At 39.0% G+C, this 23,347-nt stretch overlaps 8 protein-coding genes and 2 non-coding genes across 10 annotated transcripts; 5 read left to right on the top strand and 5 right to left on the bottom strand.

The window, feature by feature from the left end:
• Nucleotides 1–422: 422 nt before the first annotated feature.
• LOC17889585 (thioredoxin O1, mitochondrial) lies at nt 423–2,191 on the bottom strand. The gene is made up of 6 exons (XM_006294965.2): nt 1,855–2,191; nt 1,535–1,600; nt 1,387–1,437; nt 1,217–1,296; nt 878–922; nt 423–778 (listed from the first exon to the last, which is right to left on the bottom strand). Exons 1-6 carry the CDS (start codon nt 2,108–2,110, stop codon nt 680–682), a joined length of 597 nt encoding a protein of 198 aa, XP_006295027.1. The 5' UTR covers nt 2,111–2,191; the 3' UTR covers nt 423–679.
• Nucleotides 2,192–3,442: 1,251 nt separating this feature from the next.
• On the top strand, nt 3,443–4,877 carry LOC17887701 (E3 ubiquitin-protein ligase ATL9). Its single transcript, XM_006294376.2, has one exon. The coding sequence runs from the start codon at nt 3,577–3,579 to the stop codon at nt 4,699–4,701; it is 1,125 nt and encodes a 374-aa protein (XP_006294438.1). The 5' UTR covers nt 3,443–3,576; the 3' UTR covers nt 4,702–4,877.
• Nucleotides 4,878–5,514: 637 nt separating this feature from the next.
• LOC17890445 (RING-H2 finger protein ATL38) lies at nt 5,515–6,519 on the top strand. Its single transcript, XM_006296041.2, has one exon. It carries the CDS (start codon nt 5,515–5,517, stop codon nt 6,517–6,519), a length of 1,005 nt encoding a protein of 334 aa, XP_006296103.2.
• Nucleotides 6,520–6,630: 111 nt separating this feature from the next.
• On the bottom strand, nt 6,631–6,714 carry TRNAL-CAA. Its single transcript has one exon. It is a non-coding gene; the product is annotated as a tRNA-Leu (tRNA).
• Nucleotides 6,715–6,745: 31 nt separating this feature from the next.
• Nucleotides 6,746–8,110, bottom strand: LOC111830988 (phosphatidylinositol N-acetylglucosaminyltransferase subunit C). Its single transcript, XM_023784194.1, has one exon. The coding sequence runs from the start codon at nt 7,802–7,804 to the stop codon at nt 6,893–6,895; it is 912 nt and encodes a 303-aa protein (XP_023639962.1). The 5' UTR covers nt 7,805–8,110; the 3' UTR covers nt 6,746–6,892.
• A 19-nt stretch (nt 8,111–8,129) lies between these two features.
• On the bottom strand, nt 8,130–10,514 carry LOC17890283 (translation initiation factor eIF-2B subunit epsilon). Its single transcript, XM_006293675.2, has one exon. The coding sequence runs from the start codon at nt 10,433–10,435 to the stop codon at nt 8,252–8,254; it is 2,184 nt and encodes a 727-aa protein (XP_006293737.2). The 5' UTR covers nt 10,436–10,514; the 3' UTR covers nt 8,130–8,251.
• A 79-nt stretch (nt 10,515–10,593) lies between these two features.
• On the top strand, nt 10,594–12,781 carry LOC17888534 (cationic amino acid transporter 5). The gene has a single exon (XM_006295534.2). The coding sequence runs from the start codon at nt 10,886–10,888 to the stop codon at nt 12,614–12,616; it is 1,731 nt and encodes a 576-aa protein (XP_006295596.1). The 5' UTR covers nt 10,594–10,885; the 3' UTR covers nt 12,617–12,781.
• A 484-nt stretch (nt 12,782–13,265) lies between these two features.
• Nucleotides 13,266–16,593, bottom strand: LOC17888384 (vacuolar-sorting receptor 5). The gene is made up of 12 exons (XM_006295801.2): nt 16,154–16,593; nt 15,153–15,842; nt 14,981–15,069; nt 14,846–14,915; nt 14,688–14,771; nt 14,530–14,606; nt 14,361–14,442; nt 14,181–14,263; nt 14,039–14,102; nt 13,821–13,949; nt 13,638–13,744; nt 13,266–13,543 (listed from the first exon to the last, which is right to left on the bottom strand). Exons 1-12 carry the CDS (start codon nt 16,449–16,451, stop codon nt 13,460–13,462), a joined length of 1,857 nt encoding a protein of 618 aa, XP_006295863.1. The 5' UTR covers nt 16,452–16,593; the 3' UTR covers nt 13,266–13,459.
• On the top strand, nt 13,284–13,357 carry TRNAT-AGU. The gene has a single exon. It is a non-coding gene; the product is annotated as a tRNA-Thr (tRNA).
• Nucleotides 16,594–16,952: 359 nt separating the features above from the next.
• On the top strand, nt 16,953–20,768 carry LOC17890161 (probable inactive leucine-rich repeat receptor kinase XIAO). Its single transcript, XM_006296401.2, has one exon. It carries the CDS (start codon nt 17,098–17,100, stop codon nt 19,843–19,845), a length of 2,748 nt encoding a protein of 915 aa, XP_006296463.1. The 5' UTR covers nt 16,953–17,097; the 3' UTR covers nt 19,846–20,768.
• The last annotated feature ends 2,579 nt before the right edge of the window (nt 20,769–23,347 follow it).

The following is a 23,347-nucleotide window of genomic DNA, read 5'->3' as shown; positions in this document are numbered from 1 at the left end:
ACATCCATCCTCTCAAATAAAATCTCAATATTACATACAGTTTCATACACACAATTGTATGTGTATGTATGTATATGACCTTCTTAGTTTTATAAACTATAGACCAACAAAAATAAATTTGGTTTCAGATCAAACAGTGGTTCAGTTGATTCCACTGTTTTATTCCACGTTTACTCTGCTACTACATATCAATTTGCCAACACAAGAGTCCCATACATAGGCCCAGTTTAAGCCACTATTACAAGCCAAAGGAGTCAAAGTTTTAATGTCAGGGGTGTCGACTGTCGACTTGATTGGATATCTACAGCTTTCATATACAGTACTATTTGTCAGTTCTGTAATAAAGTTATCACTTCTCGCATATATATATATATATATATATATATATATATATATATTTTTAAAGTTCTCACTTCAAACTCTTTTAACACAAAAGGCAACGCATTAAGCGCAATTATAATTTAAATTTTAAGAGGATCATACTTTGCTGCTTACATTCCTCCACCCTCAGTTCCTCGGTTGACTCATATGAACCAATCCAACAAATATTAGGAGAAAACTTACATAGGCTTGGTTGTTGTAAACGAAATAAATAAATGTTTAACCTTGATTTGATTGGACACTCTCAAACTATCTTGCAAACTACTCAACATGTTCATTACTAGACCGCATTGGGTCTTCACTTGTAGAGCTGTTCCATGAGATTCTTCAGCTTTGTGACATCTGCACCCACAATCTCGCCTTTCTTCAAGCCTCCTTTGAAGAAATGCAGTGTTGGCTGCATCATAATTGTTCATAAGAATGGTTCAACATGAGTCATTCCTGCTGATTGTATTATCTCAATTATGTTTTGGTAAGAAATGGTAATGAAACTCACCACAGCTGCGATATTCAACTTGCTGATAGTGTTCGAAATCCCATCCTACAGATTTATGCAAGAAGTGAACATTCATGAGAACAGAAGATTGAGAAAAGAGTGGTAAAGATGCTTAAATATTATTGTATGGTTCAGCTACTTTTACTCACTAACTATATCGCAAACAAAAGTATATATGACATTGAAACAGAGTGTGGCGAGTCAGGTTCAACACAGAACACCAAATAATCTTATCCTTCGGTTCAAGCTCAAAGCACCGTGGAAGGTTTTATATCACAGAAACCCAACGAAAATAGACATATATGCATGGAGTTCAAAAGCAGAACAAATCAAACATACCTCATCAATGTCGACTTTATATGTGGTTACATCGGGATACTGTTTACTAAGCTCAGTGATTACAGGAGCGATAAACTTGCCTGAATTAAAATGGAACACCAAACTAAAAAAACCACTTGAATGAAAATATCTATAGAGAACAAAACTAACTTTCTAAGAAAATAACATACATGGTCCACACCAAGCCGCAGTGAAGTAGAAGATGGACGGTAGAGATCCATCTGGATAGAGATAACATCAAGAGACAACATAAGCAGCGAATCATACCAAGCACATTCACTTAATGTGAAGTAAGAAGTAAGTGGTTACAACGCATACCTTGAGCTTTGCTCATTGCATCGATGAATCCTTCCTCTGATTTCACTATAACAACACCTTTCTCACCTAACATCAACAATTACAGGATTAGATTCATCTCTGAGCATAGATGAATTCCCAATTTCTATACTTTTTTCATTGAAATGGCTAATGGTAGAGTTAAAGCAAGGTAATTTGAATCCCATGGAAATCGCTAGCACTAAAAACTCAAAGCTTATTCTCGGTTTTTCAACCTACCTAGATCATAAATACTAGATTGCAAATTCCAAATATTCACAGATATATACGCAATAACACAAGAAGCAAGTGAACGTGATTACCTCCAGCTTCCGAACAAAGGTTTCTCCGGTGGAGAAGAGGAGAAGTGTTGGAGGAGTTAAAATCAATGGATCGGCCCATAGTGGAGCCAGTAAACAACGAGTTACTAGTGATCAGCGATGACATCGAGTTTGGGACCAACATAAGAGGTCGGGCGGAGCTGGACAAAGTGGATAATCGCGACGATGGTGTTGAGGAACGGAGAGTGGAGAAGCGGCGGTGTAAAACCTGACGGATGATTGACCAATTCCCCTTCATATTCCCCCCGATTTATGCTTTCTCCAACTCCGATTGTAAAGGTTTTGTGTGTGATTCAGGCGCTTCCCCTTCCCGTCGATCGGAGAAGGCAAAAGAGAAAACTTAGGAAATAGAATTTGCAAAATGACCCTCATAAAAGTAATGACTTCGAAATCGGACCCCGTATTATTATATAAAGGATGTTATTAATTTATAGTACTATAGTTTAAAACAGAATTAGATGGTGGTAACGATAACTAAGATTTTTTTGAATAATGTTTTAAATTATTGTCTAATGAGATTTGTTTGGCTCATCGTATTATGGTTTGGTGAAGTGACTCATCCAAGTAATGATTTGGATTCTTGTAGTCTTGTGTATTATTGGACACTCGAATGTTTTCGTTAATGTTGTCACTTTAATTTGGTTGAAACCCGCACGAGTTAACCATCGAATTATTCAAAGGTCTGCTATATTTAATGTTGTATTTTCTCAAGTCAATGACGATGGCGTGAATTACTTAGGCTGATTGGATTCTAATGGTATGTTTATTCTTTTTAGTTTATGGTTGTCACGATGTCAATTGATTAACCCTGGGTTTAGTTAGATGACGGAAAATTATGAGATTCCTACCATCTTAACAAATTATTAAAATATATATGATCCGATATATAATACTACTCGTTAGTGGATTCATATATGGTTATTGGTTAGAAGATTAAGTATTATATACGTTATTATCACATATGAATTGTCCGAGGTTAATTTTCGGATGCCTACTCTGTATACAGTAGACTATACAGAGGTCAATTTTGGTGATTGATTATTATGTAATTGTGACTTTGTGAGTTAACACAATCGCAACCCTGCTTTTTACAAAATTTTAGATCACTCTCCTTTGATATTATCAAAGAAGATTAGAACATAGTATTAAAAAAAGAAACAAGTTGAGATGATTCTGCATTAGAAAATCTTGCAATCTATTATGATACTGTAATTAGGCGAACCAGCCATTGTAGTTTCTTTACTAAGAATAGAAATTTATTTCAGGAATTTGAATGGATAAGATACGAGATTTCACCATTTAATCATTTTAAAAAGTATATAAATTGTGAAGGTATACAGTATAATTTAAATCATTGAGATTTTCTATTAATTTGGAAAAGATTGTGACCACTAATTGTATATAGTGAGATGCTTCATCTTTAGAAGTGGTGTTCTTTTCCTAGCTGTAAAAGTACACACACTAGACTTCTTCAAAGTCAAATGTGTGAATAGATCAAATCAGATAAATTTGCCTTTAGTAATTAATAAAAATATATATATATCAAAAATTCAATAAGCAAGTGCTATGATCCACAGTAACGCAACGACTCTTACACCTCCATGGATTTCACAAACCCAGACGTTGACTCTCTTTTAACCACCTTTATATTTTCACACCAAACAAAACCTCTCTTCTTCTCCACTTACATACGATGATCATCATATGGCGATCTTCGACACAAACTCCACCCTTTGGATCCCACGCAATCTTGTCTTTGTCTTGCTTTTGCTTCACTCCTTGCCGTACGGATCCGCTCAGACCACACCACCAGGACCTCACACGAAAGCCAACGATCCTGTTGTTATAGTGATCACGGTTTTGTTCATCGTGATCTTTGTCATGGTCTTTGGCTCCATCTTCTGTCGGAGAAGCAACGCGCCGTTTTACTCACGTCCTTCAGTTTTCCAATCCACCGACGCAGACGCCGAGGCCCGCGTGGTCAGGATCATGAGGTCGGCGGCGCGTGGACTCGAAGCGGAGGCTATTGAATCATTCCCGACGTTTGTTTACTCGGAGGTGAAGGCGGTGCGGATCGGGAAAGGTGGTGTGGAGTGTGCGGTTTGTCTATGCGAATTCGAAGACGACGAAACGCTGCGTTTGATGCCTCCTTGTTGCCACGTGTTTCACGCCGATTGCGTTGACGTCTGGCTCTCCGATCATTCCACGTGTCCTCTCTGTAGAGCGGATCTTGTCCCCAACCAAAAGGGTGGTGACGACGAGAGCAGTGAGACAGAGAGCTACTTGGTTCCGGATCCGGGTACGGTTTCGTCTGGTACGGATCCTGACAGGGCAAGGGTTTTGGAATCTTCGGACGCGCATTTGCTGGATGGTGTGACGTGGACCAATAGTAACACCACGCCTCGGTCAAAGTCAACGGGATTGTCCAGCTGGCGTATAACTGACATTTTCTTCCCGAGATCTCACTCGACCGGACATTCGTTGGTTCAACCAGTAGGGAATCTAGACCGGTTTACGTTGAGGTTACCGGATGATGTAAGACGGCAACTGATGATGACATCAAGGACGACGACGGGACACGTGGCGTTATTGCCTCAGGCAAGGAGTTCACGGAGCGGTTACAGAAGCGGTAGCGTCGGGAGTGGGAGAAGCGTCTTGTCGTACGGACGGAAGAATAGCCGACGGCTGCATTCGCTGTCTTTCTCGTTCTCTTTTAGGAGCGGTTCGGTTCGGTCAGCTTTCGCCGGAGATACGCCTAAGAATCGCCCGACATCTATTGGATCTGGTGAACGGTCTTTCGAGCGCCTCCGACCAGATGAACGAGTGTAAATAATTGTTTTGGGATGTAATGTTCTTATTTGGAAGCGTTTTTTACTTTTGAGCATGACCAACAAAAATTACAATTATTATCTGTCAAACAACTAAAAACTGTGTAAAGGTTTCAGCAAAAGAAAAAAAAAAGAAATGTACGTGTGAGATTGTGAAATCTTTGAAATGTTCTAGAAGTAGCTAGCCTACGTACAATCCTACATGATCTGATACTGAGTTGAATGTGGAAATAATATTTTCAGGATCAGGTTTACTACATTACATAGTACATATGAATGTCACATGTAGAAGTGAGTGGTGCAACTAAAGGTATCTAGCTAAGTTAATTTTTGCTAGACAATCACGTTATCGTCCGCTTGTTTGTTGTGACTTTTGAGCAGATCGTCCATAAGGTAATAAATAAACCTATACCAGTATAAGATGCGGTCAATGTCGTGGTGCATTCTTTCATGTTTGTGAGAGTAGATCATTCTTTTCTTTCCACATCGAGTATTGCAAATTTGGAATTTGGCATTTCACGGAATAATTGGGAATTTACTAAAGGTGTTTAGATAGAAAGTAACCAACTGGTCAAACACATGCTATGTATATCTATTTGGTTATGGCAAGTTAATTATGTTTTACTTTTACATGTCAACTTATTTGATATTAAATTTTTAATATATAAAAAAAGGACTAGATAAAAAACATTAAAACCAAAAGTAGAAATGGCCTAGGTAAGAAGATAAGAGAGTAAATACTTTGGTTATTAGTTTATCTTTATCCATGTCTTATAAACCACAAAAAATAATTATTTGCATACTTTGTGTTCATATGGTATATCTAGAGAGAAGGATACGAGTGTTGTTCCAGTGCGTAACGTGCGAATCATCAGTAAAGGCGATGGCGCAGCCGGGGACCGAGACAAAAGCAAGCGACCTAGCCATCATGGTAACCACGATTATCTTATTCGCCATCTTCATTGTTGGCTTGGCTTCCGTTTGCTTTCGCTGGACTTCTCGCCAATTTAACTCTGCTCAATCTGTCAACTCGTTCACGGACTCCGACGATGATTCCAGTATGAGCATCACAGGGACCTGTGGGCTCAGTGAGGCTATCATAAACTCGTTCCCGACGTTTCTCTACTCGGAGGTGAAGGAGCGTAGGCTCGGGATAGGTGGAGCCGAGTGTGCGGTGTGTCTCTGTGAGTTCGAAGACGATGAAACGCTGCGTTTGATACCTATTTGTAGCCACGTGTTTCACTCTAATTGCGTCACTGTCTGGCTTTCTGATCACTCCACGTGTCCGCTTTGTCGTGTGGATCTTTTCTCTGAGTCGGGTGAGTTGATTCCGGATCCGGTTTTCGTAGAATCGCCAAATGCGCATTTGTGTGATGGTGTGACATGGACCAATAGAAACATAGCGTCTCGGTCATGGTCAACGAGGTTGTCACACTGTCATGTCTCTCAGATATTATTCTCGAGATCGCATTCGACCGGACATTCTGTGGTTCAACCGGTAGATAGTTTAGACCGGTTTATGCTCCGGTTACCAGAAGAAGTCCGGAGGCAACTGACGAAGAAGACGGTGGACAATGTGGTGTTACCTCAAGCGAGGAGCTCGCGGCAGGTGTACGGAAGCAGAAGTGCCGGAAGCGAGAGGAGCGTCTTCTCGAACCAACGGAATAGTTACAACAATAATCGGCAGCTGCGTTCAATGAGTTTCTCCTTCTCTGATTGTGCATGGTCCTCCTCCGGTGGCAAAGATGCGGTGTCCCCGTCCAAGAACTTACCGATTGATTCCGGAGAACGGCCATTTCAGCCGGATGATAGAGTGTAAATGTGTAATGCAATTTTCTATTTGGCGTGTGTTCTTGTCGAACATATGTTTTGCGTTTTGAACCATAACCAGTTTCAAGAAAAAATAAATAGAGCATAATATATTTATAAATGTCAGAAGTGGGATTTGAACCCACGCCCTCTCTCGAAGACCAGAACTTGAGTCTGGCGCCTTAGACCACTCGGCCATCCTGACTTTGTTGACAATTTGACTATGATACTTAGCATATACTGAAACTGTTATCTATACTTTACCAATCCAAATCTTTACCGAGGTAGAGCCGTAGAAGTACAATACAACACCAGACTAGACTTAACTATAGACTCAAATAAATAAGAGAGGCAAGTCTAATAAAATATCAAAAGAGTATGAATCAATCTGTAATGTCGAAGCAAAGCTTGGCTTCATCCCAAGGACCATTAATCTCAAACTTGTACTCTTGCATCCTGATGAGCCAATAAGGACACACAACATTGACAAGAAGCACGAGAAGAAGAAAGACAAGGAAGAAGAGTCTATGCAGAGCATAAATAGAGTAAAGCGTCAAACCCATGAGAGCAAAGGAGAAGAGAAGATGCAACCCAAACGAGAATTTCTTGATACAGTAGGTAACGAGAGGAGCAAAGAGGAAGACTTGGAGTGAGAAAAGCATCACAGCAAAGACATGGAGCCTAGAGGGAAGACGTGAAGCAACAAAGACTGAAGCAACGATTGAAGCATTGACAGATATGCAACTTGTTAAATTCGGAGTGTTGAATGCTCCCGGAGCTCTAATGGTGGAACCAGAGTAATCATGCAAGAAGAGGTGAAGCAAGAGGAGTGAAACTGTGACTGCCCATATCGAATCTGAGCTGATCGATCGCGTGAGCGTCTGGTAAATCGGAGCTAAGATGTAAAGCCCCGTGGTGAAGAAAGAGATGTTTACTATATAACGCAAGAGGAGACTCAAAGACAACATCTTTTCTTCGGTTAAGAGGAGAATTAAGAACCCAGATGCTAAGAGTGAGAGATCAAGTAGCAAAAGCGAGTTCTCGTCCAATGACGATTCAAGAGTGTGAACCCAAACCAAGACGACAAGCGCAACGATGCAGATGTATTGAGAGATGGAGACAGAGTCTTTCATCACCTTGAGCAAATCACGCCTCACCACGTTTGCGTTCATCACCATTTCCTCCAGGAACGATTCGTCGGTGTAGTTGTCGTCGTATCCGATTTGCATCCCTCCGTAGGCTACTTTTCTCCATTTGGGTCTCGGAATTGAGTCTCCAGCGAGATTCTTCTCCATTTTGGAAGGTTCTGGATTCTCGGATCCAAAATTAGGGCTCTTACGTAACCTCGATCAAGCCGGTTCGTCTAAGAGAGAGATCGAATCAGGAGGAAGTGAACGCGTCGCTGGAACAGGGGAATTAATTATGATGCTAATACTTGTAATAAGAAAAAGTAGAGGGAGTAATTGGAAAAAAATAACACACATTTCTTCTTGCAAATGGAGAAAAGATATCTAAACAAGAGATTTTATCAAAATACATGTCAAACGCATACATGTGCAAACTCGATGGATAACAAAACATCTCATTAAGTAACATAGAGACATAGAGACATGGAAAAAAAGATTATTGATGATGACAGAAAAAGAGAGTATCTCTTAAAAGTAAATGATCAATCAAAATGTGAGGCCATCAACTGCAAAATGAAATTCCATTTGAGAGCCATCGAACTCAGCTTTACCAATTCAGTCATCTTCTTCTTCATCTTCATCATCTTCATCTTCCTCCTCAGATGCTTCTTTGAGCCACTGTATGAATGTCTCACATTGCTTCAGATATACTTTGTCAACTTCATCCGCGCCTGCCTTCTCTTCCGCCCATCTCAAAATCGCATCTTCTTGCAACACGTCTTTGTCATATAGAAGATGCAGTATTTGTGTAAACAAAGGGCCCAACTCTTTGGGAGAATCCTGACACATCTCTTCGAATTTCATAATCACTTCTATCTGTTCATCAATTTTCTTTACATAGAACCCAAGAAGCTCCTTCCATTTTGAAATGATACTCGTCGCAGTTTTATACAACTCACTAGCAGAGCTATGTGGAGTATCAACTGCCAGTTTCATCATAGAGTAGAATGTTGCTCCAGCACAATCTGCAGATTCCATGTTGTACGACAACCGGAGCCCGTTAATCTCCAGAGTTACAAGGTCCACTTTGATGTTCTCTTCCACTGCCCTTAAGACGGTACCTTCAACCTCTTTCTCAAAGTAATAATAGTCGTCATTGGGATCATTCATATCAGTGTTAATACTATCAGCATCAGATTTCAACTCTCCAGAAGCCGGGATAACACTTTCATCATCAGTGTCATCATCGTCTATGGCCTGAGTAAACTCAGAAAGTTTATCCTTGGGGATTGGTGCAACTGAATGCTTCCACTCCTCATCATGAGCCCCCTCACATACTTCCCATATGTACCCTGCTCCATCAGGACCAAGCTCAGATGCTTTGGGCTCCATTTGCAAATTTAGGCCTGACATATGATCTGCAGTCCCGCTACTACTATCAGCATATTCCAGCTCTTCATCGCTGTCTTCTGTCGTTGGTTGTTGAAGTAGGGAAACCTTTGAGTATGCAGGCACAACAAAGTCCCGCCCAACTACAACATTAAAAGACAAAACAACACCAGGATGCAGAACAGCTCCTGCTCTAATTTTCACCCCATCACAGACAATAGCGTTCCTTATCTCACACCCATCTTCAATCGTAACATTGTTCCATATATATGAGCCTTCTATCACGACATTTGATCCAATAGAACATCCATTCCCAATAACCGAGTTCAAGATTTTATCCCCATCACCAATTTTCGTGCCATAGCCAATGACAGTAGAAGCTCCAACATCAGCAGATCGTGATTGAACTGCATCAGAAGCCCGGTATATCCCTTGTCTCCCGAGCTTTAGAGGGCGGTTCCCACTGAAATTTATATCTGGTACATAAGGATATGTCCACCTCTGGATTATATCCTTACTAACCGTGTCATAGCTCCGAAAATTATCAATACTAGCAGCATAGCTTGAATGAATCTCATGAGTGAAGATCTTGTAACCCATAATATCATCAACAAGCACACCTTTGACAAAATGACGACGGAGATGTTGATAATCAAAGTTATCCTCAAAGAGACTAAGCACCTCAGGGGAACATATGTCAATGTAGCAATCCTGCATATCATTGCACACTAAAACAGAGGGATTACTATCCAACAATGACTTATCTAAGCAAATTGAGCCTCTTGGATGATCAATCTTATCCTCCTCGTAATGAAGAAGCTGCTTTGTCAAAGGATCTACAGCAATGAAAAGCTGATCCGTTCCTAATCTTGACTGATGTGTGAGTGAAGAAGATTTAGACTGCTTAATAACCATAGTCATGATAGCTTTCTCATCTTTCTTCTTCCTCTCTCTGTGTTCTTGAATCAAATCAGCAAGTGGCATATTACTGACAGTATCTCCACTAACAAGAACAAAATCACCTTGAATCTGAGACGTCTCAGTCTGTTGTTCATACATGTAACGCAAAGCATCTCCAGCACTGATAGATTTGTGAGACTCAATCGTTCTCACAACCAAGTTTGGGTGCGAGTACCACTCAGATTTCTCCAGATATTCGATAACCTGCACCGAATGAGCACAGCAGAACACGAAAACCTCCTCTATCCCAGCATATTCGAGCCACGCCAATGTATAATCAATCATCGGAACATTTACTATCGGTAACAGTACCTTTGGGCGTTCTAGGGTTACGGGCCGGAATTTTGTGGCGAAGCTATCGGCGAGAAGAATTGCTTGCAACCGTTGACGACTCTGTTCCTCTGCATCCTCTGAAACCTTAGCGCCGCCGCCTTTCTTCTGAGCACCCATACCTCCTCCTCCTCCTTCACTGATCAAATTCGATTTCACGAGAGAATCTAAAACCCTGAGTTCTAATATAAACTGAAGTCAATTGGCGACGAATTGAGAAACTAAGGATTAAATGTGCTTCTTTCTAAAAACGTCAAGGTCTAGTTTGCAAATTCATCATTTTACAGTCCCCTAAGTGTAAAAGCACTGAAATATGTATTTTCATGGTTGAATAAACCAAACAGTAGAGTAAAGACAATGAGAGTGATGTAGATGACGAAAGCAAAGCCAACAAGTGGGGGAGATTAATTGAATGGACACAGTACACAAGTTGAGGAAAGTTTCGTTATTGGAAGAAAAGGGAGGCTACAATACAAAGAACTGTCTGAAACGTCTACTACTAGTCAGACAATGGAACAAGATGATACTTTAAGCTCTCTTTAACTAACAAAGTCTTTGAAGCAAGAGAAAATGGATGGTGAAGAGAGAGGGTACTGGAGATGTAGCAAGAGAGATTTTTTCCCTGAGGAATCTTTCCAGACCTTTGGTAGTTACAGAGCTGCTCTGTCGCAGACATGTTCCAGGTTCAAGAACAGGTTGGTTAGTAGGTCTGATGATGAGAATGAGCGGTTCGAGCTTAAGAAACAGAGCGAGCACGAGATGAAACGGTGTCTCACATGGTGGGATTTAGTCTGGTTTGGGTTCGGGTCAGTGATTGGAGCTGGAATCTTTGTTTTGACAGGTCAAGAAGCTCATGAACAAGCAGGACCTGCTATTGTGTTGTCTTATGTTGTTTCAGGAATTTCTGCTATGCTCTCTGTCTTCTGCTACACGGAATTCGCCGTAGAAATCCCCGTAGCTGGTGGTTCCTTCGCCTATTTAAGGATTGAGCTTGGGGATTTTGCGGCGTTCATCACCGCAGGAAATATACTTCTTGAGAGTATAGTTGGGACTGCAGCTGTTGCTAGAGCCTGGACTTCATATTTTTCCACTCTTCTGAATCGCAAACCCAACGCTCTACGGATCAAAACAGATCTCAGTTCTGGTTTTAATCTCTTGGACCCAATAGCTGTTGTGGTTGTAGCCGCTTCAGCTACAATCGCATCGATCAGCACCCGAAAGACTTCATTGCTCAACTGGATAGCTTCTGCTATCAACACTTTAGTGATATTTTTTGTTATAATTGCGGGTTTTATCCACGCTGACACATCTAATCTGACTCCATTCTTTCCTTACGGACCTGAGGGAGTGTTTCGAGCAGCTGCAGTTGTGTACTTTGCATATGGAGGATTTGATAACATAGCAACAATGGCTGAAGAAACCAAGAATCCATCAAGAGACATACCAATTGGGTTACTTGGTTCAATGTCGATAATAACAGTGATATACTGCTTGATGGCACTATCCTTGAGTATGATGCAGAAGTACACAGATATAGATCCAAACGCAGCTTACTCGGTAGCATTTCAGAGCGTTGGAATGAAATGGGGAAAGTACCTGGTGGCACTTGGGGCTCTCAAAGGAATGACAACAGTTCTTTTAGTAGGAGCACTGGGACAAGCGCGATACGTTACTCACATTGCACGTACCCACATGATTCCACCTATATTTGCCCTTGTCCATCCCAAAACCGGAACACCAATAAACGCAAACCTCCTAGTAGCAATTCCAAGTGCTATCATCGCTTTATTTTCGGGTTTAGATGTTTTGGCAAGCCTCTTATCGATAAGTACTCTCTTCATCTTCACAATGATGCCTATAGCACTACTCGTGAGGAGATACTACGTGAGAGAAGTTACTCCAAGAGTTGATCTTCTTAAGCTTATCATCTGTCTCTTATTTGTTGTTGCTTCTTCAATGGGCACTTCGGCTTACTGGGGAATGGGGATCAAGGGATCGTGGATAGGATATACAATAACCGTTCCTTTCTGGTTCTTGGGGACATTGGGGATAGTATTCTTTGTTCCTCAGCAAAGAACACCGAAAGTGTGGGGGGTACCATTAGTCCCGTGGCTCCCATGCTTATCAATCGCAACAAACATCTTTCTCATGGGATCTTTGGGAGCTGAGGCTTTCATAAGGTTTGGGCTTTGCACCTTAGCCATGTTGCTATACTATTTGTTGCTTGGTCTTCATGCAACCTTCGATATGGCTCATCAGCAAATCGTGCCAGGATCTTATGGAAATACTGAAGAAATGTAACCTCTTTTTTTTTTTTTTATGCCTCCAAAAGGTATCTTCCTTCCACTCTAATGTTATTCTGCTTACTAGCTTTCTTCATGAACTGCTTCGTTCTGGTATCTCTGTAATCTGCAACAGTAAAGTTTGAATCTGCTGCGAATATACATAAAGAAAAGCTTTTCACTTGATCCAGAACCGATATAGATTACAACCTTTGAGTCCATACTCGTCCTTCTAAAGAGTTCAAAACCAAGCAGTTTCAAAATCCTCTGCAACCTAACCCGAGGTATACGCTTTTAATTTTATCCTTCTTCCCTCTCAAATCAAAATAATCACATAAGCAATAGATATGGAATCGAAATTGCCAATTTGAAATCAGTTGCTCAATTATCTCCAATCATTTCATATTCCAATCTCACAACTTACTAGCACAAAGGTACATCGATCAAAAATGTACAACGCAAGTGGGGTGGGTATTAAAGTAGCATCAAATCACTCAGAAACATAATAAGACAAAGACTTACCAGGACGATGACGATGAACCTTTCTGTGCAAAAGCTAGATCAAAAACTCATACGAATTTTTGGGTTCTAGGGTCAAAACCCAGAATTCGGAAACTAAGATTTGAATTTCATTGCATCGACTGTTCTTTCGAAATAATAATAATGTATGGTGCAACCTACCAAAAGCTTTCATAGCTCAGTTGGTTAGAGCACCCGTTTAGTAAGCGGGAGGTCTTGAGTTCAACTCTCAATGAAAGCAACATTTTAGTTCTTAAAACATTTTCAAAATTTTTATTCTTTACAGAAAAAAACAAAAAAAAGACCTCTAAATTACAACGAAAGATTGAACAACTGTTCTTATTTACTTGTCGCCTTGGTTAATGTTGTGGCTATCGAGTGGTATGTACTGAGACAAAATAGACTGGATCTCTGAATCCATGTATGACTGCATTGTTGTTTTGATAAAGATAGAAAGCTTAGTTAGAGTTTGATGAATGATAATGCATAAGAGAACTCTTAAGTGGCAATAGTGACATTACCTGAAGATGGTACTTGTAGAATGTATAAGCACCTAAAGAGATGCTTGCAATGGCAATTAGAACTACAACTGTGAACAACCATCTGCTTCTTGTTCCACTTATTTTTTCTGCACAAGCCGTAGCAAATGTAAACACTTGGATTTGTCCTAGTGATATCTGAAAAAATGTTTACATCCAACATACCAATACAAGTGTCTTCTTCTTTCATATAGAGACTACTATTAGAACATTTGCATTCATATCCTCCCCAAATGTTCTTGCATTTGCAGTCATCACATTGACAAGCTGATTTCTCTTTGCATTCATCAATGTCTAGTCATGAAACAATATTGATCGGTGAGAGAAAATGTCAAAGAAACTAGATTTTACTATGACAAATATATATTCAAGAAAATATTCACCTTCACATTTCAGACCATCTCCACGGAAGCCTAGAGGGCAACGACATCCTGATGTTTCCAAGTTCTATATCAAATATATAGAAAGTCAGAAAAAAAAATTCAAACTTTAGCAAAGAGGAAGAAAAAGCATCAGTCACTTAACCAAACAAGCAGAGAAAGTTAGACCCTTTCTAGTTTCAGACCAGCAGCCTCCATCGTTCATTGAACATCTTGCAGGTCCATAAGCTGAACCAAGAACAAGATAAAGAGAAATTTATATGACCACTGAACAAAAGTGTACACTGAGAGAAAATCCAAAAAAAACGAAGTTTCAAAAACATACGCTTGCAGGAAGTATAACCATCTCCTTTATATTGAACACCATTGACAACAGGGCACTCACATACTCTTCCCCTATATGTGTCCTAATAAGATTCATGTAATCTATAAAGGAGATGGTATCGTCTATAGAACGATAACATATTTGTATATGGCTCGTTATCAAAATATACCTTGCAAGCTGTTATATTGGATATTTTTTCTTGCCAACATCCACCATTTGCTTCAAGACATTCATTGGTCTCTATCTCTGTTTAGGATAATATCAAAAAGAAATATTTAGTATGTTGTCACAGAATACGACTCTCTTTACTCGAAAAAATGACTTGACCTGTATTTAGACATATTGAAGGTTCAGTTCTTTCCTTGAATCCTGAACATATAGCCTTAAGCACTGCGGTTCTCTCCAGTTTACCTGATCATGGAACAGATTAAGTTTGTATAATCTTCAAACTTTGTTATGGTCAGTTAGAAGGAAGAGCTGCTCACCACGATATTGAGCATTGTTGATGATCAATGATGGAAACATTGTGACAACCCCGCGATTCTCTTGGCCTAACTGTATTTGAAATGTGATGAAAAGAGTAGAATAAACATCTCAGTGAATTTGAAGAGACCGCGAACCTGAAAAGCTTGCTCGGCTTTTAGAACTTCATTTTCTACATCAGCATCAGGATCACCAATGCATCTCTCGATCTTCTCAAGAGACAACCCTGAGAAAAGACACTGAAACTGTTAAAGAAAGAGGTGCAAGCAGATTGTGATATCTCTCAGGACATCAAAAGGCATTCATTACCGAGAGATCCCACGACAGTTTCTGCGCATTCTTTGCTGTATTTCTTCTCCTTCATAGAACACCTGATGTTAAAATCTGTCACATAATCCCACCAGATCCAAGAATTATTCTTTTCCTTGGCTACTCTATGAACACATAACTGTCTCAGATTCTCGTAAACGACGTCTCTCCCATTATATCCATCTTCAGATTCTTGCTTAGGGTCAGGAGCGCAATACCTCCCTTGGTTTATACACTGAGTCTTACATTGCTTGCTAAGTAGAAGATCTTTGGGACAGAACCAGGCAATGTAATGAGGTCTGAACAAAGTATAACCGCCTTTTTCGAGAATTTGAGCTGTTCCCTTAAAGGTCTTTATGAAATCTATCTGTTTATCGCAGTGTAGACCACATGCATCATTAGTATTCGCCCATAGCTCATACTCAACTCTTTCGTCAGGGTTTGGTATTGACTCACTCCAGTCTATCTTCAAGATAACCTCCTCACCTCTTTTAAGAGTTTTCTTGAGATTATCTCCGAGAGAGTGAAGGATCAAAGCTGATGGGATGTTGATTTTGTCTATAAAGTCAGGATCTTCATCTTGAGGTGATGAATCCATGGCTATCAATGACTCAACAATGTTATCTGCTAAAAGAACAGCAGCTGCACCGGATTTTTGCCCATTCCATATCTTCAAAGCAAAGTCACACACTAGAAACAAAAACGAGAGTAGAGTCGGATTCATAAACTCTCAAATCTATCACAACAGTTTCAAACTTCAATCACAATGTCAACAAAAACAAAAAGTTTCAAACTTTCAATCAGATTGTTGATGAAACAGTCAAAATTGCTTAAACTTTTACTAACTTATCAAAGCAAAAATGCCAAAAAGCATCAAAGAGCATATAAACCAAATCTCAAATGTCGTCAATTACAGAACTTTCTTTGTATACCAACATACCAACAAGTCTCATATGTCAATCATGAACAAGAAATTGTCACCATGAACTCTAGAATTGTACCTCCACGATCAATGAGGAGAATTTTGGGATAAGGAGACTTGCGATTGAAGGCTTCGTTGAAAGAGTCGCATCCGTAAGCATCTTGGCCAGCATAGACGACGGAGCCGATCACGAAACCACCGTAGCTCGGGAGACCAAAGTTTGCGATGGCTGCGTCATGCTTACCTCCCATTTTCCATGAGTTAAGTACCGTCAAGCTTCTCTTCTCCACGAAGAACCTTGCTGAAACCCCGTTGACTACCACAATGGTCAACGCTAGAATCATAGCCAACACAGCTACTTTTTTGCTCAGAGACATTCTTCTCGAGAAAAAAAAAACACAAATTGCGGAGTCTCTTCTTTCCCGAGAAAGTTGAGCTGACCCTAATGTTTAAGGAAGAGACGACGAGTTGGGCAGACTCAGCGGAGCTACCATGACTCTGCAACTACTGTTTCGAATGTTTTCTGATGATTATTGTTCTGTAAACAATCATTAACGAGGCAAATTTAAATAATAAAATTATTCGTGCTTATTAACACCCAAATGGACCAGAACGTTTCAATACATATTGTAATGGGCCTAAGAAGCCCATTTTCTAGGGAAATAAGCTTTGCTGAGATTATTAGACAAAATCCCTTTTTTTTTAAATAAATCTTTTTGCAATAAGCGAGTGGTCGGTGAAAAATATAAAAACAAAAATTAAATATAACGAGTGCCTCAAATAGACAAATACAACCCACACACGAGCCATGTGAGTGAATAATGCTTAAATATCTATTTGCACTAACTTCGATGCGCACCAGCCAAATATAACACGTTTTCATATTCATAGTTAAATATTTGCTTTGATATAAACCGTGTTTGTAATGTAGTATACATATAATGCTGGTCTAATATGTCTGCGTTTGAACATGTATATATTGAAACGTTTGACAAAAGAAACAAAACAAACAGAGTTTGAAGTATGGACCTCAAGCTTATTAATCTCCGGCTAAGGCCTAGCTTCTTCATCATATTCTCTCTTGTTCTCATTTTACTTCTCAAAGACTCTGGTTTCGGAGCTGCAGCTAATCCTAAATGCATATCCACCGAGCGACAAGCTCTTCTCACCTTCAAAGCATTACTCACTGATCTTTCGGGTCGACTCTTTTCTTGGTCCGGACCTGATTGCTGCAACTGGCCTGGTGTTCTCTGCGATACCCGGACCAGCCGCGTTGTCAAGATTGATCTTAGAAACCCAGTTCAAGACGTTCGCTCCGATGAGTACAAAAGAAGTTGCTTGCGAGGGAAGTTACATCCGTCTTTGACCAGTCTCAAGTTCTTGAGCTATCTGGACTTGAGTTCAAACGATTTTGGTGGACTGGAGATCCCCGGATTTCTCGGCCAAATCGTTACCCTAAGGTACCTGAATCTTTCTTCCTCCTCGTTTTCCGGCGAAATTCCTGCTAATCTTGAGAATTTGTCGAAGCTGGAGTCCCTTGATCTGAACGCTGAGTCATTTGGTGACTCTGGTACGTTTTCTCTACGCGCAAGCAACCTCGGGTGGATTTCGGGTCTGTCTTCTTCTCTGAAGTACCTCAACATGGGGTATGTGAATCTGAGCAGCGCCGGTGAAACCTGGTTAGAGAATTTCAGCAGAGTCACGACGCTAAAAGAGTTGCGCTTGTTCAATTGTGAGATCAAGAAATTACCTCTCTTGTTGTCCTCCTCTGCAAGTCTGAAGCACCTTGAAGTTCTTGATTTGTCTGAAACCTCTCTCAATTCGCCAATACCCAGCTGGCTATTTGGTCTCACCAACCTCAGAAAGCTATCCCTCAGGTGGTGTTTTCTTGAGGGTTCAATTCCTACCGGGTTCAAGAACTTGAAGCTTCTAGAGACACTTGATCTGTCGAATAATCTGGCCCTCCAGGGAGAGATTCCATCGGTTCTTGGAGACCTTTCTCGACTGAAGTTTCTTGACCTTTCTGCAAACGAACTCAATGGTCAAATTAATGGTTTCTTAGACGCCTACTCCAGAAGAAAAGGCAACAGCTTGGAATTTCTCGATCTCAGTTCCAACAAGTTAGTTGGGACATTGCCCGAGTCGCTTGGAACGTTGAGGAATCTGCAGATTCTGGATCTTTCATCAAATTCCTTCACGGGTTCGATCCCTTCCTCTATAGGAAACATGGCGTCACTGAAGAAACTTGATCTTTCATACAATGCCATGAACGGGTCAATCCCAGAAAGCTTGGGGAAGCTTGCAGAGCTTGTGGATTTAAATTTGATGGCAAATACATGGGAAGGTGTTCTACTAAAGTCTCATTTCGTGAATCTCAAAAGCTTGAAAACCATTCGTCTCACAACTGAACCATACAGATCTCTTATCTTCAAGTTACCATCTACTTGGGTTCCTCCTTTCAGACTGGAGTCAATCCAAATCGAGAACTGCCAGATCGGTTTGTTTTCAATGTGGCTTCAAGTACAGACCAAGCTCAACTTCATCACACTCAGAAACACTGGAATCGAAGACACAATACCTGATAGCTGGTTTTCAGGAATCTCTTCTGAGGTAACTTACCTGGTTTTAGCAAACAACAGAATCAAAGGTAGATTACCTCAAAATCTTGCGTTCCCAAAGTTAAACACCATTGATTTGAGCTCCAACAACTTTGAAGGCCCTTTTCCTCTCTGGTCAACAAACGCAACGGAGCTTCGTCTTTACGAGAACAACTTCTCAGGTTCTCTTCCTCAGAACATTGATGTCTTGATGCCAGGAATTCAAAAAATCTACCTCTTTCATAATAGCTTCACCGGCAAAATCCCATCATCTCTATGTGATATCTCCGGGCTGCAGATTCTGTCTCTAAGGAAGAACCATTTCTCTGGTAGTTTTCCAAATTGTTGGCACCGGCAGTTCATGCTTTGGGGAATTGATGCTTCTGAGAATAACTTATCAGGCGAAATACCAGCGGCTTTAAGTCTGTTACCTTCTCTCAGTGTCTTGCTTCTGAACCAAAATGCATTGGAAGGTAAAATCCCAGAGAGTCTTCAGAATTGCTCTGGCCTTACGAGCATTGATCTTGGAGGAAACAAGCTGACCGGGAAGCTTCCTTCATGGGTAGGAAAGTTGTCTTCTCTGTTCATGCTTCGTCTGCAAAGTAACTCCTTCACTGGTCCAATCCCAGATGAACTCTGCAGCGTTCCTAATCTACGCATTCTGGATCTCTCCGGAAACAAGATCTCGGGCCCAATTCCAAAATGCATCAGCAATCTCACAGCTATTGCTCGAGGTACAAACAATGAGGTGTTCGAGAATCTAGTCTTCATTGTGACAAGAGCTCGTGAATACCAAGACATAGTCAATAGCATAAACCTTTCAGGAAACAACATAAGTGGAAGGATCCCAGGAGAAATTTTAGGCCTCTCGTATCTTCGAATCCTTAATTTATCCAGAAACTCCATGGCAGGAAGCATTCCCGAGAAAATTTCAGAACTGAGTCGCTTGGAGGCGCTTGATCTATCAAGAAACAAGTTTTCTGGAGCCATTCCTCAGAGCTTAGCAGCAATATCTTCTCTGCAAAAGCTGAATCTTTCGTTCAATAAACTGGAGGGGAGCATACCTAAGCTTCTCAAGTTTCAAGATCCGTCCATTTACACTGGAAATGAGTTACTCTGTGGGAAACCACTTCCCAAAAAGTGTCCAAAAGACATTAATAGCAAAATGTTGTAGTGAACTGAGAATAAGGTGCTAAGAAGTACCTTTGCAAGATAATGTACCTGCCCATATACCAACAATAATAAATTTATCAGCTTTAAGCTGGCCATGTTGCAACCAATTACTCAGGGACTCAAGCCTTGTAAGACAAATCATGCAATGAGCAATGAAAGTTTCAGGTGACATTTCCGAATAAAACTTGAAAGTTTAAGAATACTTCCTGCACCAATTACAACTACCTGACCAACTTACAAGAAGAGCAGCATCACTTGCAAAAAGCAACCAACTATTTCAAATCTTATAATGTAAAACTTAAAAATGATTCAGGTCGAACAAGAACATTGCATACTGGCAAACAACACAAAAGCTAAGCAAAGAGACAGTGAATTGTATAGAAATGCCCACTTGGCTTAAAGCACTAAAAGGACTTAACTTAACACTGTGTGGGAATAGAAATAGAACTAATCCTCAATTTTCTTCTCACATATTGATCATTCACTTGAAAATAGTATTGAGGACGAAGATACAACTGCTTATAAATTATCAAATCGATGAAAAGCACACATTATTATCGAGACTAAGAACCACCTAACCTGCTATGCACACATTCTGAGCTACAACCCAAAAGAAATTCACAAGTTTAGAGTGAAGATGAGCAGATTCTAAGACCAATACTCATAAATCATCATCATCATCATCATCATAAAAATTAATAATCTCGGAACAATTCCACAAGTAGCAAATACAGTTGTACACTATCAATTGGACAATGTAATAGAGCTTACAGATTCAGCAAGCAACCACCTGAGAGCTAAGATCAATTGAAAGAGATGTCAAAATTAGAGAGCTTTTTCTCTACATCCAGCGATGCAAAGCGAAAAAGCTTTGTTTTTTACCGTGGAAGAGAGAGAGAGAACAAAGTACAAAGGAGGAGTCCGCACTTGAACCGGTGCTTCTGTTCTGATTTCCACACTTTGGAAACGGTTAAGTCGTCTGATTTTGGTTTTAAAAAATTCGGTTTGCATCTTCCCGGTTTGGTTTGTTTCTTTTTTTTTTTTGTCAACGGTTTGGTTTGTTTCTGGTTTAGGGATTTTAGTGGCTTAGTGCATATTTTAATTGGCCCAATAGAGTTATAAGCAAACTGGGCTTTCATGGCGTTAAACTCTTTCTTATGAAACATATTTGAAGAAAATAAAATGTGTATTTGAAGAAAATAAAAAGTGTTTTTTTTGGTACCAAAATCTTTTGCTTTTTTGTTTTAACCAAAATGGAGCTCGAAGAAAAGGTAAAAAAAAACGCATGTTAGGAAGGGTTATTTTCCTTAAAGCTAAAAAGCTGAAACTTGACTACATTACATGTATATATAAAATCGATGATTTTAAGGAATACTATATAAATTAGAGTTAAAGTGGATAAAGAGTATTTGAGAGGCATGTATAAGTAAGTAAGAAGATGATGGTCCAATGCAATGGAAGCAACTTTGGATGCCAGATCTGTCTCTCCTTTACACGCAAAACCATGCCGTTTCTGGTTTTCTTTTTCTCTTTTCCCGTTTTTGCCTTTTTGGATATTTGAATTCTTACATGAAACGCGTTTTTTTTTTAATATAACTTTACTACTACTGTATGTATAATTAAGATATTATTATCATGCAATAACGACATGATGTAAATCAAGAAGATCCAAATGTGTTTCCTTTTCCCTTTCTAGATAGTAGATATATCTTAACATTTTTTAAGTACATTTTGTACTAAAATCTATTTTGCCTTATAACTTTTTATTTTATAATATTTGCATAATTAAATTCTTGCCATTTGAATAAATAACAAAACTTAAAAGTAAATTTTGTAATTAAATCACAAGCAAATCCCAAAATTGGAAACCAAATATCTACGTTAACATTTTTGAAGTACATTTTGTACTAAAATCTATTTTGGGTTATAACCTTTTATTTTGAAATATTTGCATAATCAAACCCTTGCCAATTGAATAAAGAACAAAACTTAAAAGTAAATTTTGTAATTAAATCATAAACAAATGACAAAATTGGAAACACATATTTATTACATCAAAAAAGTTTCCTAAAATCTCTCTCTAATAACTTGAATTTCTCTCCAATATATTTATATAACCTTATTTGTTTTTAATTTATATTATTACATGAAATATATTTATAAAAAAATACAAATATTTTTCCGCACATTTTACAATTTAAATTTTTGAAAACGGATGTATATAATTAAATTGATATCAACATAAGGTAAAAAATTTTATATAAGAGTTCAAAACCATTATAAATATGACTAATATGCTCCCAACTACATATCAGCATGAAATTTGATTTCTCACGCATCCAAATTAAAAAAATTATTCACTTTGATCCGGTTATATATTTAAGAAAAATAAAATTTTAAAAAGTTTTAAAATATTTTTTATTTTTAAATTCTTTTTAAAATATTAGAAAAATTCTTACTAATGCCCTAATATTATAATATTTAATTTAAGCTTTTATAGAATATTGAAAATATTAAAAATATTTAAACTCTACAAAAAATTAAAGTATTATTAATATTTTAACTCTAATTTTTTTAAATATAATAATATTGTACATAAATATGATTGAACGGGGTTTGGGTTTACATAAATATGATTATATTTTTCTTACGGGTTATCTATAATAAAAAAATTTTACAGGTTAAGTTAAAATATAATTTTTTATTTATAACAAAATTGTTTCGCGGGTTGACCACATATATCTACGAATCTACTTATAATACAAATTCATAAAGCTATATAAAATTAAATGAAATAAACACATATAAAACTAAACTATATAAACCAAATACAAAAATGACCAACCAAACAAATATATTAAACTATGGACCCGTGGTATACCACGGGGTAAATCCTAGTACTATAATAATAGCAGATTATTAATGGTCCTAATTACTAACAAAAAGTATATATAGTCATGAGCATCGGAGTACTCGTGTACTAGTGATAGTCATCATGATCATCACCAATCCATTCATCAGTTTTACCTATAGCTTTGCTTTGACACAACATCAATGCATGGAGGTCGCTATGCATGTGCCCAGTATGTTGGGGGACCTCTTGAATTGAAGTCACCATGCAATGCAAGTACTAAGCTATAATAATTGTACCCGAATAGTTACAATATTTGTATGGTTCCCTCCTCCCTTATTACTGCATGCTTCCGTTGTTCCTGGCGTTATTAAATGCGACACACTCAGCTCCGTGTTCGTGTTCGGTTTATCCTTGGTCTCCAGATGGCTTAAAAAACTTGGAGGACCTTCACTCAGCTCCGACTTGGGCTATTTTAAAGAATGTCCCTCCTCAATTATATTCTCTACAAGGCATTAGTGTTATTGCTAGTGGAATCGGTCTTCCCTTACACACGGAAAAGTCTAGACTTGACCCTGTCAACATAGGAGCCACTAAAGTGAAGGTTGTGATTAAACTTGATGTCCCTCTCCCAGCCTCCGTGGTGGTTCAG

Source organism: Capsella rubella, unplaced genomic scaffold (assembly GCF_000375325.1).
Source record: "Capsella rubella cultivar Monte Gargano unplaced genomic scaffold, Caprub1_0 scaffold_4, whole genome shotgun sequence".
Taxonomy (NCBI): Eukaryota; Viridiplantae; Streptophyta; class Magnoliopsida; order Brassicales; family Brassicaceae; genus Capsella; species Capsella rubella.
Note: the sequence above shows the minus strand (reverse complement) of the source record. Positions and strands in the feature narration are given on the sequence as shown.

What these genes read in the sequence shown, in the direction of transcription:
- LOC17888384 (XM_006295801.2), bottom strand. Translation starts at nt 16,451, where the DNA reads ATGTCTCTGAGCAAAAAAGTAGCTGTGTTGGCTATGATTCTAGCGTTG. An exon ending in CAACAATGCTCAATATCGTG is followed by an intron (nt 14,772 to 14,845) that starts GTGAGCAGCTCT and finishes TTCCATGATCAG; the next exon opens with GTAAACTGGAGAGAACCGCA. An exon ending in TAACTTTCTCTGCTTGTTTG is followed by an intron (nt 14,103 to 14,180) that starts GTTAAGTGACTG and finishes TATTTGATATAG; the next exon opens with AACTTGGAAACATCAGGATG.
- LOC17887701 (XM_006294376.2), top strand. Translation starts at nt 3,577, where the DNA reads ATGGCGATCTTCGACACAAACTCCACCCTTTGGATCCCACGCAATCTT.
- LOC17890283 (XM_006293675.2), bottom strand. Translation starts at nt 10,435, where the DNA reads ATGGGTGCTCAGAAGAAAGGCGGCGGCGCTAAGGTTTCAGAGGATGCA.
- LOC111830988 (XM_023784194.1), bottom strand. Translation starts at nt 7,804, where the DNA reads ATGGAGAAGAATCTCGCTGGAGACTCAATTCCGAGACCCAAATGGAGA.
- LOC17890445 (XM_006296041.2), top strand. Translation starts at nt 5,515, where the DNA reads ATGGTATATCTAGAGAGAAGGATACGAGTGTTGTTCCAGTGCGTAACG.
- LOC17889585 (XM_006294965.2), bottom strand. Translation starts at nt 2,110, where the DNA reads ATGAAGGGGAATTGGTCAATCATCCGTCAGGTTTTACACCGCCGCTTC. An exon ending in ATAAAGTCGACATTGATGAG is followed by an intron (nt 923 to 1,216) that starts GTATGTTTGATT and finishes ATAAATCTGTAG; the next exon opens with GATGGGATTTCGAACACTAT. An exon ending in AGTTGAATATCGCAGCTGTG is followed by an intron (nt 779 to 877) that starts GTGAGTTTCATT and finishes ATTATGATGCAG; the next exon opens with CCAACACTGCATTTCTTCAA.
- LOC17890161 (XM_006296401.2), top strand. Translation starts at nt 17,098, where the DNA reads ATGGACCTCAAGCTTATTAATCTCCGGCTAAGGCCTAGCTTCTTCATC.
- LOC17888534 (XM_006295534.2), top strand. Translation starts at nt 10,886, where the DNA reads ATGGATGGTGAAGAGAGAGGGTACTGGAGATGTAGCAAGAGAGATTTT.